Below are 13889 nucleotides of genomic sequence, written 5' to 3'. Positions count from 1 at the left end.
GATTTATGTGTGACGAGTAGAGCTGTTTGATTTGCTTAGACCCATGGGCATCGTATTCCTTGTCCCAATATGATTTAAAATTTTTAATCTCACATGATCACCTTCTATCTCGAGGTTTAATGGTTTTATTGATCTGTGTAATCTTGCGGTTCTTGATGAACTTGCCTTTTGACGAGTACTTGTAGTTTACTCATTACTTTGTGATTGGTGATACTTTGTTGTAAGAACTTTAAATCTAGTTTGCAAGGGCCTTGTGAGGGTCAAGTTTTTCATGATATGTATTTCTAATGCAATTTTTCAAAGGAAAACTAATGAAAAAGGCTTGAAAACTTTGAGTTTTAACGATAAGGACAAAATAAAGGGTAAAATGAATAGTACCATGTTTGACTTTTTAATGTAAAAATGTGACTTTTCGTTAAAGTGAACAGTATTGCGGGCTTTTCGTTAAAACTCTCATTTTTCAATGAATGAAATACCCATACTGTTCTTAAAAAAAAAATAAATATTATAGATCACATGATGATACGGTCGATCATGGGTTTATTGAATTTATTCAATCATCGAATAATTTCATGTTAGATCGTGTTGTGATAGAGTCAAATTCGAATAAGAAATTATCCAAGTCATCCCATGGGAATGGTATCAAGAAAACAAAATAAAAATCATTCGTTAATTTCAAATATCTTTAAATAATAAAACATATATTAGTGAAAGTAAGCGCTAATTCAAATCAAATCCAAACCTGTTCTTGCATTTAGTTTGAAAAACTATTTGGTTGATCAAGTAACACAAGGCTCTCCACAAAAGTATCCATGAAGAAGTATCTGCGGTGCCCAACAATTTGAAAAGCATTAACTTGTTTGGTCATAGGGTTCACCGATCTCATTCCCCAATACGTTGGGAGCACTACTTCACCGTTCTTTCTAAAACCCACTGACCTATAAATAAGTTAGTTCATGATTCCCGGACACCATACTCTTTCATCACCCACAGACTAACAGTACTGCAATCTAGTTGAAGATCATTCACAAAATGGGCAAGATACTCCTTGTATCTTGAAATGAATTGACTGCTGTGTTAGGCAACTTCGGGTAGTATTATTACACCAAATAATTCACTGCACATATCAAATGACAGGATGAAATGGTTCATATTTTTCTGTAACCGACTCCAATGCAAAGCATCATTGACCAAAGCTGGTGGCCAGCCACAAGGCGAAAATACGACGGAAAATCGAGGCAACACGCTCGGATGAAAAATACTAATATCAGCACTAAGGCTCCTCCAAGAGCCCCTGACTAGCGACCAAATCTCTATTCCACGTGAAGTCAGACAAGTCATCACACTTCTCAAAAGCTTGTAGTCATTTGAATGCGAATCATACCCAAACGCATAATATGTTCGATCATAACGCGAAAAGGGAATAGTGGGCTTAGGCACAACAAAAAACTTTCTAATAGAAGGGTTTCGTATTACTATGTTATAGCCTGACGATGTCGGTGGATTCTACGCATACGAGCCTTTACAAGTTCCAAGCACCTTATATGGAATGCCGTTACCCTGAGTATGTATGTTTTTGTAACCTACGAATGTATTCATAAGTTCGGTATACGTACTCAGTGCATATGATGTAGGGTTGTCCCAACACAGCGAGTAAAGAGTGGGATCATAACTCTGTACAATAAGGAGTCCACCTTCGTTGGGGTTTTCGTTGTTGAGTTGGATTGCGCGTCTTCTGCTGATCAGATGGTTGTAAATGAAGGCAGAGCTCTTGGTCCTGAAACTCCATGATTTGCATACTACGCTGAATCTCATTAAAGATTTAACTGGCAACCTTAAGAGGATTTCGTGTACGATGTCTTCGGGATAGTAGTGCAGTGACTTTGATTCCATGATCAAGATGTCTTGTATAGAATTGATTGATCAAATCTTTTTTGTATTTTTCTTTCCAATGGGAGAGTGAAGAGTTAGAGTCTGCAGCAACCACGATTCGATCTTTTGAAAGCAATTAGAGAAAACCCTTGGAGGAATATATATTATAAGAGCGGACAATGCGGCCAAAGATCGATTTGTCTCCGGTGCTTGATTGAGCCATACGAAAATTGTTGGATTCGAGCTTGACCCTAATCGCAAGAGAAATGTTTTGGGAAGCATCAGAAGGGCTTGTGGTTAGGGCTGGGTTCGGTTCTAATCGGTTCGGTTTTTTCTCAAAACCGAAACCGAACCGAAATTTCGGTTCGGTTCGGTTCGGTTCAATTTTTTTTCGGTTTTTTTCGGTTCAGTTTTTTTTCGGTTCGGTTTTTCTCGGTTCGGTTTCGGTTTTTTTTTTTTTTTTCTTCTCCCTCCAAAATTATTAAAAAAAAAAAAAAGGAAATATGAAAGTTCACATTCATATTAAGAGGCCAGGCGGAATGAAAAATAAGGAGGAGGAGGGTTAGGGTTACAGTTAAGGGTTTTGTTAAAAAGATTAAAAAATTAAAAATAATCTCACAAATCCTGGAGGCATGAGGGTTCGAACCCATGCCTCCATGCTTGTAAAGTTTCACTAAAACCAACTTGGCAACAGGTTCTGTTTTGTTATGATTGTATGACTAAATTATTTATAAATATTCAAAAAAATTATATATATATATTTCGGTTCGGTTCGGTTCGGTTTCCGAGCCTCAAAAACTGAAACCGAACCGGTCAGATTCGGTTCGGTTCGGTTTGACAATTTCGGTTCGGTTTTTTTTTCGGTTCGGTTTTTTTCGGTCTCGGTCCGGTTCGGTTTTCGGTTTTTTTCGGTTTTCGGTTTTTTGAACCCACCCCTACTTGTGGTAGTAGAGGGAGCCATTGAAACAAGCTTGGAAAAGTAGGAAAGTGATTTACCCTCGTTGAATTCTATAGGATCTGTAGGACCTGTATTTATATACTGAGTGAGGATAATTACATGACTGTTACAGGATAATTATCGGGGAAGCCCTACACGAGGAGGATCTTATCGTCTATCATGGCTAGCCAATCCTTAAACATGGTTGACTTCACAATTAGACGACTTCCAAAACAATCATATACGTTACATACATTTTCGGCTCATTGGAGGGGGAGGGGGAGGGGAAGTGAACCGAATACGCAAATCCTTAATCGTGAGTAGCACGTGCAAGAAGTTCGACTTACTTAAATCACAAGCTCAGTGTCTTCATTGAATGCAAGTGAATTGTAACTCAGTTGGTTAAGAATATCGTCCATGCATTAGAGGTTCTGTGTTCGAATCTCTTTCCACGCAAATTAGATGAATTCAGTGTGGATCTATCTTATTTTTTTGTAAAAAAAATACCTTCATTCATGGCTTAAGTCAATTAATTTAATAGGTTCATTCAAATAACAATTCAGCTAAACTCATTTAATAAATGGGTCTGGGATTCTCTTCCCTCATCTTTCCATTCCCTTTCATCCTATCCTCTTACATTTTATATTTTGTCTTCTTTTTTTTTTATATAAAAAATTAATATAAGATGTTGACGTGACTTAACCGTGACCATTCAAATAGGAAGGAAAGGAAAAAAAAAAAAAACAAAAGAGGAAGAAAATCTTACTCTTAATAAATGGACCAAGTTAATAAATAAATAAATAAAAACACGTCCATCTCTCTCCAGGCACTACCTCCCTTCTTGCCCAAAAATTCTAGATTTGCAACCACTATAGCCGCATGTCCCTTGCTACAGCTTGGGGCCGACGGCAACCCATCCCTCCTCCCTTCTAGCTTTTCCTTCCTTCTTGTCTTCCCCCAACCTTCTCTCTCCTCTGCTATTCCGTTTCTCCCACCCCTCCACGATTTCGTTTCTTTTCCCCACTTGATGGCTCTCAACGCTTCTTTCTCTCTTCCTTTCACAGCTCTTCCCTCCGCCATTTTGTGAGCAGACATTGGCATGGCTTTGGAACCTCCCACCCAGATTCGGTCCCTTGCTTCCTCCCGAAGTCTTTTCCATGAATGGAGGCTTGATTCGTAATTTTGGGTGGAACTCGTGGTTGTTGGTGGGTTGAATCTATCTCCATCCGCTTGGTTTCATGGTGGCGACAACTCTCCCTGACCTACTGTGTGGCTGAGCTGCCTTAAGCGCCTAGATGTATGGCGGCTCTGCTTACTTGCCTCGTGGAAGCTACGAATCTCACCAGTGTGGTGAAGTTGCAGGTGGTCTTTGATAACGCTGAGATTTAGCTATGGAGAAATGCAGAGAGAAATCGAAGAGAGAGAGTAGTGAGAGAAACTGAAACTTTTCATATCATTTATTATTACAACCTATCCTTGTTATAAATACAACTACACATAACTAACTTCTAGACTCACCAATACAATAGAGACACATGGCAGTGCCTAACAACTAACAATACATCATGTAATCTAACATTCCCCCTCAATCTGATGCTAGGCAATCCCAAGCATAAGATTGTTACAATGAGAACTAAACAATGGAAAACACAAACCCTTGGTAAGAATATCAGCAAATTGTTCAGATGAGGCAACAAACTACAACAAAATTATGCCTTGCTGAACCCTTTCACGCACAAAATGACAGTCTATTTCGATGTGTTTAGCTTTAGAATGCAAAATGGGATTAGTTGCTAGAGTCATGGCAGATATGTTGTCGCAATGAAGCAAACGAGTAACCGACGAAGAAAGAGACAGATCCTTGAGTAATTGTTGAAGCCATACCACCTCAGCAGTGGTAGTGGCCATTGCTCTATACTCGGCCTTAGTAGAAGACCGACTAACAGTATGCTGCTTCTTCGAACTCCAAGAAATGGGATTGTGGCCTAAAAACACAATGAAACCAGTAGTTGATCTTCGGTCATTGGGATCCCCAGCCCAATCAGCATCTGTGTAAGCTTTAATATTCAAACTGCCAGGTTTATAACACAAGCCAAGCTGCATAGCCCCTTTGAGATACCTCAAGATGCGCTTGACTGCAACAAAATGACTTTCAAGGGGAGAATGCATGAATTGACAGACTTGATTAACCAAATAGGCTATATCAGGTCTAGTAAACGTCAAATACTGGAGGGCACCAACTATACTCCTGTAAATACCTGGATCAGGAACTGGAGGACTACCATGAGTTAATAGCTTTTGATGAGGATGACAATGGGTAGTACAAGGTTTACTGTCTAGCATATTTGTCTTGTGCAGCAAGTCCTTGATATATTTGGATTGATGAATAAGGATTCCCTGAGATTGATACTCAATTTGCAGACCAAGAAAATAGTGCAGAATTCCTAAATCCTTCATATCAAACTCCTTGGTTAATTGGTGGATCACAGATTGAACATGAGAATCATCATCTCCACTTAGGATAATGTCATCAACATAAAGGAGCAACACAACAATGGAATGACCATTATTTTGGACATAAAGAGATGGATCTGCATATGATGCTTTAAAACCCAAACTAAGAAGAAATCGGGAAAACCTTTCATTCCATGCTCGGGGAGCCTGTTGAAGGCCATACAAAGACCTTTCAAGTTTGCACACAAACTTTGGATGATCCTTGTCAATGAACCCCTGTGGTTGAGACATATACACTTCTTCATCTAGAAATCCATGCAGAAAAGCATTCTTTACATCTAATTGTTTAAGTTTCCACCCCTTTGTAGCAGCCAATGATAACATCAATCTGACTGTAGTAGGTTTAACTACAGGACTAAAGGTCTCATAATAATCAAGACCTGCTTCCTGAGAGAACCCCTTGGTTACTAGAGGAGCCTTATACCTCGCAACAAACCCATCAGGATGTCTTTTAACCTTATAAATCCACTTACAACCCACCAGGTTCTTGTGAGGTGGAAGGGGAACTAAGGTCCATGTCTTCTGTGTAATAAGAGCTTCCATCTCCTCATTCATTGCACATTTCCACTGAGAACACTTTGAAGCAGCACTGAAAGACTGAGGTTCCCTATCCAGAGAGGAATCAATGGACATGGAAGCAGAAAAGGCCTTCTTTTTAGAGATCCCAGACTTGGACCGTGTTTGCATTGGATGTGCATTAATATTGATCACAGAAACAGGTTGCAGATCAGGAACTTGAGAGGTAGTTACAGCAGGGTTGGTTTCAGAATCTGAGACAAGTGAATCGCCAGGTTGCAGATCAGGAACTTGAGAATCAGTAGAATCGGATACAATTGCACCTCCAGTAGAGACAAGATCACCAAGTGTTGGAAAGTTGGACTGAGTAACAGGGACTTGAGAAGAAGATGGTATTTGTGGAAATGGTATTGGTATGATGGGAGGATGATGAAAGGTATTAGAGTGACTAATCAAGTGTGGATGTGGTTGGGTGAAGATAGCAGATTGGAGACAAGACTTGGACAACCCTTGAGCACTAGGAAAAACAGTTTCATCAAATAAGACATGTCTGGACACAATAAGCTTATTAGCCTTGGTATCATAACAAATGTAACCTTTATATTGAGCAGCATCCCCCAAGAAAAAGGCATTGTATGGTTTTAGGTTCCAGTTTATGTTGTCTATAGGGTTTCATGGAAGGGTAACATGCACAGCCAAAAATCCTTAAATGCTCAAGGCAAGGTGGAGACTGAAACAACATCTCAAATGAAGAGTGCATCTTTAACACAGATGTAGGCATTCTATTAATAAGATAAGTAGCTGTAGCACAGGCATGAAACCAAAACTCAGGTGAGAGGGAAGCTTTTTGAAGTAATGTGATAGCAGTTTCAACAATATGCCTATTCTTTCGCTCAGCTAAACCATTCTGCTCAGGAGTGTACGGACATGATTTTTGGTGGACAATCCCTTTAGATTTTAGAAAATTTTGAAATAAAAGACTAGTATACTCTCCCCCACCATCACTCTGTAGGACTTTAATATGTGCAGAAAAAGAGGTATGAATATAAGCTTGGAAGTGCACAAATATCTCAAAGACAGCAGCTTTATTAATCATGGGAAATATCCATGTATAACGGGTACATTCATCGATAAACGAGACATAATAGCGATACCCTTCTAAAGACTTGGTAGGAGAGGGACCCCATACATCAGTATGCAAGACTTCAAAAGGAACAAGAGACTTTGAAGCCACTAAGGGAAAAGGTAACTTTGTAAACTTGCCTTGTAAGCAATCAATACAAGTTTGAGATGTGGAATTACAGGGAAAAGTAATACCAGACTTACGAAGGGCTACTTGAGTTACAGAGTTGGTTGGATGACCCAATCTGCAATGCCAGAGATAGGTATTGATTTTCTGTCCAAGAAATGCTGCAGGAGAGGGCTGTGGTTGTTTAAGAATGGGAAGTGGATAGACAGCTTGGTTACTCAATCCTTGGTATAGTACCTTGTTGGTGACCTTGTCCTGTATACACACAGAAAATTCATCAACAATACACCTACAATTGTTGTCTTTGCACAATTGATGCATAGACAATAAGTGTTGTGATAAGTGTGGAACATGTAACACAGATTTTAACTCCAGTGTATGTGATGAATTAGATAAACGAGCTTGACCAATGTGTTTAATTTGTAAACCTTCACCACTAGCACTAGTAACTGTCTCTGATGAAGAATAAGGAGTAGCAGCTTGCAAATTGGACAGATCAGATGTCATATGGTTGGTTGCGCCGGAATCGAGTAACCAATACTCTTGTTGTGGTGCTGTATGAGAGAAATTGGTTCGTGCAGTAAAAGCACCAGTTGAACCATGTTGAGGAGAAAACATCCCATTTGAATACTGAGAATGAGACATCACAGTAGGATTCTGCACTTGAGATTGAAATGGATTTGAAGACTGCAACTGATGTGACAACTGTGGTGTAGAAGAGTGAAATGGATGCTGCTGAATCACATTGGAAGATGGAGAGTATTTCTGAAATGAAGGCACAGAAACAGGTGCAGAGTTGAGTCTGTCAAAGCAGGTGGCAGCAGTGTGTCCTTTTCTGCCACATATTTGGCAACCATTCTGAAAACAATTGAGAGCTACATGGCCCTTTTTATCACATATTTGACAGATGAGCAAAGGTTGAAATGATTGATCTGGAATAATCGGAGAGCCAGGATGCTGAAACTGAGACTGAGATGGAAAGGAAGGTTGTGCAGAGCCTTGATAACCAGATGGTTGATGAAAACCAGAATTAAACCTCTTGCCTTTACCCCTGAACTTGTAGTTATTTCCCCTGAAGTTGTTATAAGTCCCAGAACCGGTCTGAGAGACAAATGCAACAGGACCATTGTTAGGAGAAAAAGACAGTGGCTGAAACTGAGACATCTGGGAACCAGAAGGAACATATGACCCAAAATCAAAATTGCCAGTGGGAGTGGTAGAATGGGAAGAGCCACTAGTGTCATAAGCTGAACGGGAAGTATTTGCAAGCATAGCTGCCATTAAAGAGGGTGACTTGATGACCTCTTCCAATGTAGACTCTTCTGCCTTCAACTGAGATCTTAGCTCTTTTAGTGAAACCAGATTCTCTCGCCCTCGAATTATAGACTTAATGATATTATATTCTGTAGGTAAGCCTCTCAGAGCTACAATTACAATATCCTCATCAAAAATCACAACACCAGCAGTGGCTAATTGATCCCTGCAATCTTTAATTCTCTGCAAGTAAAGATCAATGGATTCTGGCCCTTTCTTGATGTTTTGCAGATCAATCTTCATTTGAACAATGCTAGTACGAGTCATATTTGCAAATCGCTCTTTAAGATTATTCCACATTGCTCGTGAGCTTTGACAACCAATTACACAGGATAAAGCAGCAGTGGATAGTGTTGCAGTAATCAAAGTCATAAGAGCTTTATCATGTATTGTCCAAACTTTATAAGCATCAGTGATTGAAGAGTTATTAACTATCAATTCACCATCAGAACCCGAATCATCATATTTCGAAGGACAGGTAATAGATCCATCAACAAACCCCATAATGCCATTCCCTTCTAGCAACAATTCTATCTGAAATTTCCAAGTAACATAGTTCGAATCATCCAACTTCACAGTAACAGTGTTTCCAACACTAGGTATAAGCGAAGAGATAGGTGATTGTGTGAGTGCTAGTTGAGCAGTAGTAACCATGACTAATCCAATCAGAGATTCAATAAATCCAAGAGATAGAGAATCACAAAGCAGCAATGGCCAAGAATCAACAAATCAAGAACCAGTAATAAATCGAATCAAGCAGAGATATCGAAAGAAAACACCTCAACTGCAACGACGAGACAAAGTGAAGATGGATCCAGCCACAGATCCAAGGAGCAACAACGAACAAAAGATCGACCGAGAGGAGAAATACCACCGACGAGCTCAAGAAACCCCAAAAAAAAAAAAATTTCTAGGGTTTGTAGAAATGCCACCGACACGCACCAACAAACCGTCACCGGAACAACGAAGACGAACCGGAACACCGAAGACGAACAGACGCACAGGAATCGGAAAAACGAGCGGAAGCACAGGAATCGTCAACCAATGGTGTTAACCTTGGCAGGCGATGATACCATGATAACGCTGAGATTTAGCTATGGAGAAATGCAGAGAGAAATCGAAGAGAGAGAGTAGTGAGAGAAACTGAAACTTTTCATATCATTTATTATTACAACCTATCCTTGTTATAAATACAACTACACATAACTAACTTCTAGACTCACCAATACAATAGAGACACATGGCAGTGCCTAACAACTAACAATACATCATGTAATCTAACAGTCTTGCCTAGAGTGTCCTAGCTAGTCCTTCACTGAGATTAGGGGATCGGTGGATTTTATTCTCGGAATAGTGTAGATTTTGTTTGTGCCACGTTTGGCCGGATGATATGGTCTCGCCTTTGAGCGATAGCTTGATGTGGTCTCGTCTTCAAGCAATGATTCTGTGATCTCGTCTTTCAACAGTGACTTTATATAGTCTCGCTCATCAGCGAAGGTTGGTGTGTGCACTGGTATAGGTTTGTTACGTCTATCATTCTTGCAACAAATTTGTAGTAGCCTTCTTGGTGTTTTTAATTAATTGCTTGTTTTTGCAAATTGACTCTAGATCAATGTGTTTGTCACTTGAGCAATGTACCCAACTAGCACCCTTGTATTAATCTATTTATGATGATCAACAAATACCACTATCGTTTCTTGTCAAAAGAACAAAATGCATCAAGTTCAGATTGATGATTCATGTGACTCATTTACCTATTCGAGTTGGAGATTCTTAAAAAAAGTTAATGTTTCACTATAAATCAATAACAATATGTGAAGTATTCTAACCATTATAAGCACATACAATATATTTCTTCTTTCTCTTTTTTTTGGTTGATTTGTGAGTAGCGTATATTTCTTCTTTCTTCAATAAGGGATTTAATCGTACTCTCAAGAATCCGTAGTCCTATATGGGGTTGGAGAGCTTTTACTCATTTATTGCTTCGACACGACACCCCCTATTGCCCATCATATTCTATCTTCCAACATAACACAACTCAAACGAAAAACAAGAAGTTTTTCACATATAAGTCCTTGCCAATATCACAAGTTAAATAAAACCTGTAACTTTTATACAACATCAATTATAGCAATGGAGTTGGACTCTCATATCGACCTGAACAAATTATATATTTCCATGAAGGTAAATTTTTGCATGCTAGACAAAATAGCAAGTTCTAAGTTCTGTCTCAGTTAGAGATGTATTTCTGTTATTACTATGCATGATATCATAAATGAAGTCAATTAAAGCATGAAAATTTGATAAAAGAGGTTCTTTTCTTCAATTGAGCTCTTCAAATATTTCTTTCTTCTTACAAAATATATAATTGTAGAGATGTTCTTTCTAATTTACTATAAAATAAAATAAAATATGGGTGATATAACTTATCTGAATTATAAAGACGAAATTATAAACGAAATTTTTATTTAAACCTACATAACATCTCTCTATACCTAACTTAAACTTTAAATGTGAATTATTTTTTTTTACTCTGTTAACAATAAAACTAAAATTTATAAATAAACCCACACCCTATAATTAAACCCTACCATCACTCCTTGTTTATCCTACATTCATTCCTGCAAAACCCCTAATAGCTCTTATAATAAAAACAAAGCTTTAAGAAAAAGATCAAATTAGGAAATCTTTCTACATCACTAGTCTCTGTTGGGTTGGGTTTTCGAAAATCCATTTGGAAATTTGAAACTTAAGGAAAAAGATCAAATAAAAATTCATTGAAGCAACTAATAGAAAAATTAAAAAGAAAGCTGAAATCTCTATTTTTAAAGAGCTAAAAATTCAAAGAAATTTTAAACCCATAGAACTGTAGATCTTCCAACTCTCAAAATGACATTAAGTTGTAAGAATTCAAAATTTTCAAGAAGGACCCTTTGAAGTTTTGTTGTGGGTTTGATTTCTGAAATAATTTGGGGTTGCCTTGCCTGTAGATGCAGATATTGGGCAAAATTGAAGGTAGAGATTTTGGCAACTGCATTGTAGATAAATGGGTGTATAGTTAAATTTACAAATTGAATTGGGTTTGTGAGGATAGTTTAGATAATAAATTTGGGTTTAAAGAGATATTGGTATCTTAATTAAAAGTAATATGGGTGTAACAAGTAAGTTGGGTGTAGAATGTCACATCCCGGCCCGGGACGGATCACTTCCCGGGCCCGCTCCACCACCGTAGCACGATATTGTCCGCTTTGGGCTTACCATTCCCTCACGGTTTTGTTTTTGGGAACTCACGAGCAACTTCCCAGTGGGTCACCCATCATGGGATTGCTCTAGCCCCCTTCTCGCTTAACTTCGGAGTTCCGATGGAACCCGAAGCCAGTGAGTTCCCAAAAGGCCTCGTGCTAGGTAGGGATGAGAATATACATTTAAGGATCACTCCCCTGGGCGATGTGGGATGTTACATAGAAAGAGATTGTATGAGTTCAAATAAAAATTTCCAATTATATATGCTAAGCTTAAAATAAATATGAAAAGAAAAGAAAAGATTTTATATAACTATAGTAGACAATATTAAATTTACTGGGTAAAGCTAGGTGATGCCAGCCTCGAGTGTGTGTGTGTGTGTGTAGGGATAGGATCAAAGGACAAATATTTTGATTAATATTTTTATACTTCCTTGTAGCTTTTAGATTTTATAACATTCAACAGTCTAGATTAAAAATGATGTGAAGAGTTTTAAAAATTAAATGACTTGGATGATGATGTGGATTAAAACTAATATAGAAAACAATAATCTAAATTAAAAATTAATATTTAATAGGATAAAATTGAAAATACCAATAATCAAACTTCAAACCTAGCATAAAAAATCAAAAAATAAGGAAAAAAAAAACATGAAAATATTGTAACCTCCATCCCTCTCCCTGCAATACCTTAGATGAAATCCCCTCTTTCATTTTATAAAAAATGAACCCTAATAATTAACAAAAAAGGAATGATTTAAATATAAAAAAAAAAAAAAAAAGGTGATAAAAAAAAAATTGAAAACGCAGATGAATGAAATCAAGTTGTTTGTTTGATTCGAAAAGCTTAAAAGAGGAAAAATCATCAATGACCTAAATCAACAAAACTAAAAAAGAATTTGCAAAATCTAATTTAATCACCCTACATATATGAAGAATAATATACTGTTTAGGGTTTTGTACATTTTGCTTACGTAATGAAGATTCGATAGACTAATAGCTTGATTCATTGTAGAAGGCATCAAAATTTCATATCAATTTGCATACCTCATCGGCAAAGAGGGAGATAGAGGTTAAAATACTTCGAATCAATGGAGTTCTACCTCCTTTCTTGTTTGCACGCTTAAAACTAGAGTTTCTTCCTTTTTAATTTTATTTTTAATTACCTTCCATATTTTATGCTTTTTGAATTTTATCTTTATGTTTAATATTAGTTAACATCCATGTCATCTAATGAATGAATATGAACCTTTGGATGTTTTGTAATCTAAAGGTTTAAAAAAAGTGTACAAATATTTGTCAAAATGTTTGTCCATTGATCCTATCCCACACATATATATAGGGATAGGATCAAGGGACAAAGATTTTGACAAATATTGTCACACTTCTTCCCAACCTTTAGATCTAGTTTAATCTAGCGGTCCCTAAGTAAAACTTAAATTGTTCTCGGCAGTGACATGGAAATAGATAAATAAACTAATTTAAGTAATTTTATTTTTACCTAAAAAAGAAAAAGAATCATGTAAAGAGAAAAAACTCAACAATCCTTCTTCTTCCTCTTCTTTCAATTTCCATATTTCTGAAACCCCATATCCCGTAGATTATAGTTGATTAATATATATATATATATATATATATATATATATATATATATATGCGCAATGAAACCAATAGATTTTTCTTAAGAAAAATGTAAGAGTAGAATTTAATTATAGAAGTGCTTGTGGTTTTAACTCTTGAATTGCAAGAGCACCATCCAAAAATTACTGAGGATATAACTTGTTCATCAAAACCTAATCCCAATGTCATGATAAACAAGTTTCCAACTCCTTCACTAAATGCTACTTTAGTTCGATTCATACAATATTCAGAAGCACACAAAGCATATCAAGCTATCACTTGATCTCTTGAATCTTTTGTTAAATAAACAAAATTAAACCCTAAATTAAGTCTTCATTCTTAGTATCTTTGGTTGAGAATTGGGTTATGGCAAAACTTTGATATCTTCAATTTTAGATAGTTCTTAAGTTGTAGTTGTCACTCTTTATTCCTTTTGGTCAAATTGTCATGAAGAAAGACCAAATTTGGTTGTTCTGGGCAATCACGAAATCAATGGACGTCTTCATCCCTCCCTCCTACGTTTTGTAGATTTTATTTATTTATAATTATTATATTCCATGTCATCATTCATGTTATTTATTGATTCAAATCCTTCACATAACTTTTAATTAGGACCATTGGATGA

At 37.1% G+C, this 13889-nt stretch overlaps 1 protein-coding gene across 1 annotated transcript; it reads right to left on the bottom strand.

Annotated features, from left to right (window-relative positions):
* Nucleotides 1–1077: 1077 nt before the first annotated feature.
* Nucleotides 1078–1893, bottom strand: LOC148696805 (putative F-box protein At3g10430). Its single transcript, XM_088693381.1, has 2 exons — nt 1617–1893; nt 1078–1487 (listed from the first exon to the last, which is right to left on the bottom strand). The coding sequence occupies exons 1-2, from the start codon at nt 1891–1893 to the stop codon at nt 1078–1080; spliced, it is 687 nt and encodes a 228-aa protein (XP_088549507.1).
* Nucleotides 1894–13889: the final 11996 nt, after the last annotated feature.

The sequence above is a fragment of the Pyrus communis genome, chromosome 5, assembly GCF_041283825.1.
Source record: "Pyrus communis isolate YQ-2024b chromosome 5, ASM4128382v1, whole genome shotgun sequence".
In the NCBI taxonomy this organism is placed as follows: domain Eukaryota; kingdom Viridiplantae; phylum Streptophyta; class Magnoliopsida; order Rosales; family Rosaceae; genus Pyrus; species Pyrus communis.
The sequence above is the reverse complement of the archived record's forward strand: the minus strand, read 5'-3'. Positions and strand labels throughout refer to the sequence as shown.